The sequence below is a fragment of the Lipotes vexillifer genome, unplaced genomic scaffold (assembly GCF_000442215.2).
Source record: "Lipotes vexillifer unplaced genomic scaffold, Lipotes_vexillifer_v1.1 scaffold831, whole genome shotgun sequence".
In the NCBI taxonomy this organism is placed as follows: Eukaryota; Metazoa; Chordata; class Mammalia; order Artiodactyla; family Lipotidae; genus Lipotes; species Lipotes vexillifer.
In genome coordinates, this window is record NW_006791661.1 from 1,285,818 (window position 1) to 1,287,251 (window position 1,434).

At 31.6% G+C, this 1,434-nt stretch overlaps 1 protein-coding gene across 1 annotated transcript in view; it reads right to left on the minus strand.

Moving 5' to 3' along the window:
• SLIT2 (slit guidance ligand 2) overlaps window positions 1-1,434 on the minus strand; it is a 378,741-nt gene that overhangs the window by 75,176 nt on the left and 302,131 nt on the right. Inside the window, 1 exon segment of the mRNA XM_007464483.1 lies at window positions 1,190-1,333. Within this exon segment, the coding sequence (XP_007464545.1) occupies window positions 1,190-1,333 (144 nt within the window).

Below are 1,434 nucleotides of genomic sequence, written 5' to 3' on the forward strand. Positions count from 1 at the left end.
TCCCTACACTGATAATGCAGTAATTTAATATAAAGATGAAGGCTGATTACCTTATATTATTGAGTTTAACCTGACAACAGCTATTTCATTAATTTGTCATTTCAAGATTTCCATCGCTTATTTGCTCCAGAGAATAGGTTTCCCATCTGAACTGACAGCTGAGTTGATTAAATGCCAGTTATAAAAATGAACTTACTTCTACAAATCTCAATACTTTTGGCATCTCACCACTTCAGCACAAACCTATTGACAATCCCATTATTTATAAACATGCCATCTTTAATATGCACAAATTAGTCACTTGATAGAAAATGTCACATTTTATGTGGAAAGAGGATTAAGTACCTCACTGATGGATGGATGCTTCCCTCAAATTATTTCTTCAGGGACTTGAGCTATGTTGAACATGATTTTTTTCCTTCTAACTACCTTTTCAGTTAAATTAGTATTTTTAGATGCCACCATTACCAGGAAGCTATATCAGTTATAAGGTTTATCATTTCAAACACTGCTTTTTAAATACTGACATACAAGGGGCCTGAAACACTTGGAAAATTTGTTTGTTTTCTGACACTTTCTGAGTTCTATCTGTAGACCTACAAATATTCTTTATTCTCCAACCATCTACACAAAATGTGCTCTTGGATAGGCTCAGCCTATTTCTTTAATATCTTCTTAATATCACAGTAAATGCCCTCTGGTGAGCTTTTATTGTTGGTCTGGTCATCCTAATATATCTCCTGTCATTGTGAATGATCCTTTTGAGTACAGTTTGTTGGCAATAACCCTATCAACTCTGTTTTTATAATACTTATATTGTGAAGACTCCAATGTGAGAGCACTGCGAAAAACAAATCTACATTTCTTTTATTTGTAAAAGAATAAAATAATTCTCAATCAAATTATAAGATTACCATTTATAAATTAAGCCACACCACATTGTTATAAAAACAAATGACTGAAAAATACCATGATTTTTGTTAAATTTTAATATAGGATAGTAGGCAATGTTTTTAGAAAAATTAAAATAAGTTTAACATGAACAAATTTGTCCTTTTTAAAAAAGTCTGTCTTTGATCTCATTTTTATGAAATGCTTAGTAATACATTAAAAATCTTATCAATAAAAGTAATAAATATAATACACTGGCTCAATTAATACATAAATGAAGACTATTTTTCATACTTACAGAGTAGATAAAGAATGGAGAGTATCAAAAGCCCCTGGTGCAATTGTAGTAATTTGATTATCATATAAAGAAAGCAAACGCACAGAACTGAGTCCTGTGAAACTGTCGTTCCCTACGCAGCTTATACGATTACTTCTCAACATCCTGAGGGAAAAAAATACAACATCATTGTTGAGATGGCAATCAATTTTGCCTATCTTAAGACCGAAACAACCCCTCTTTGCAAATGTGTAGCATTCATTTCT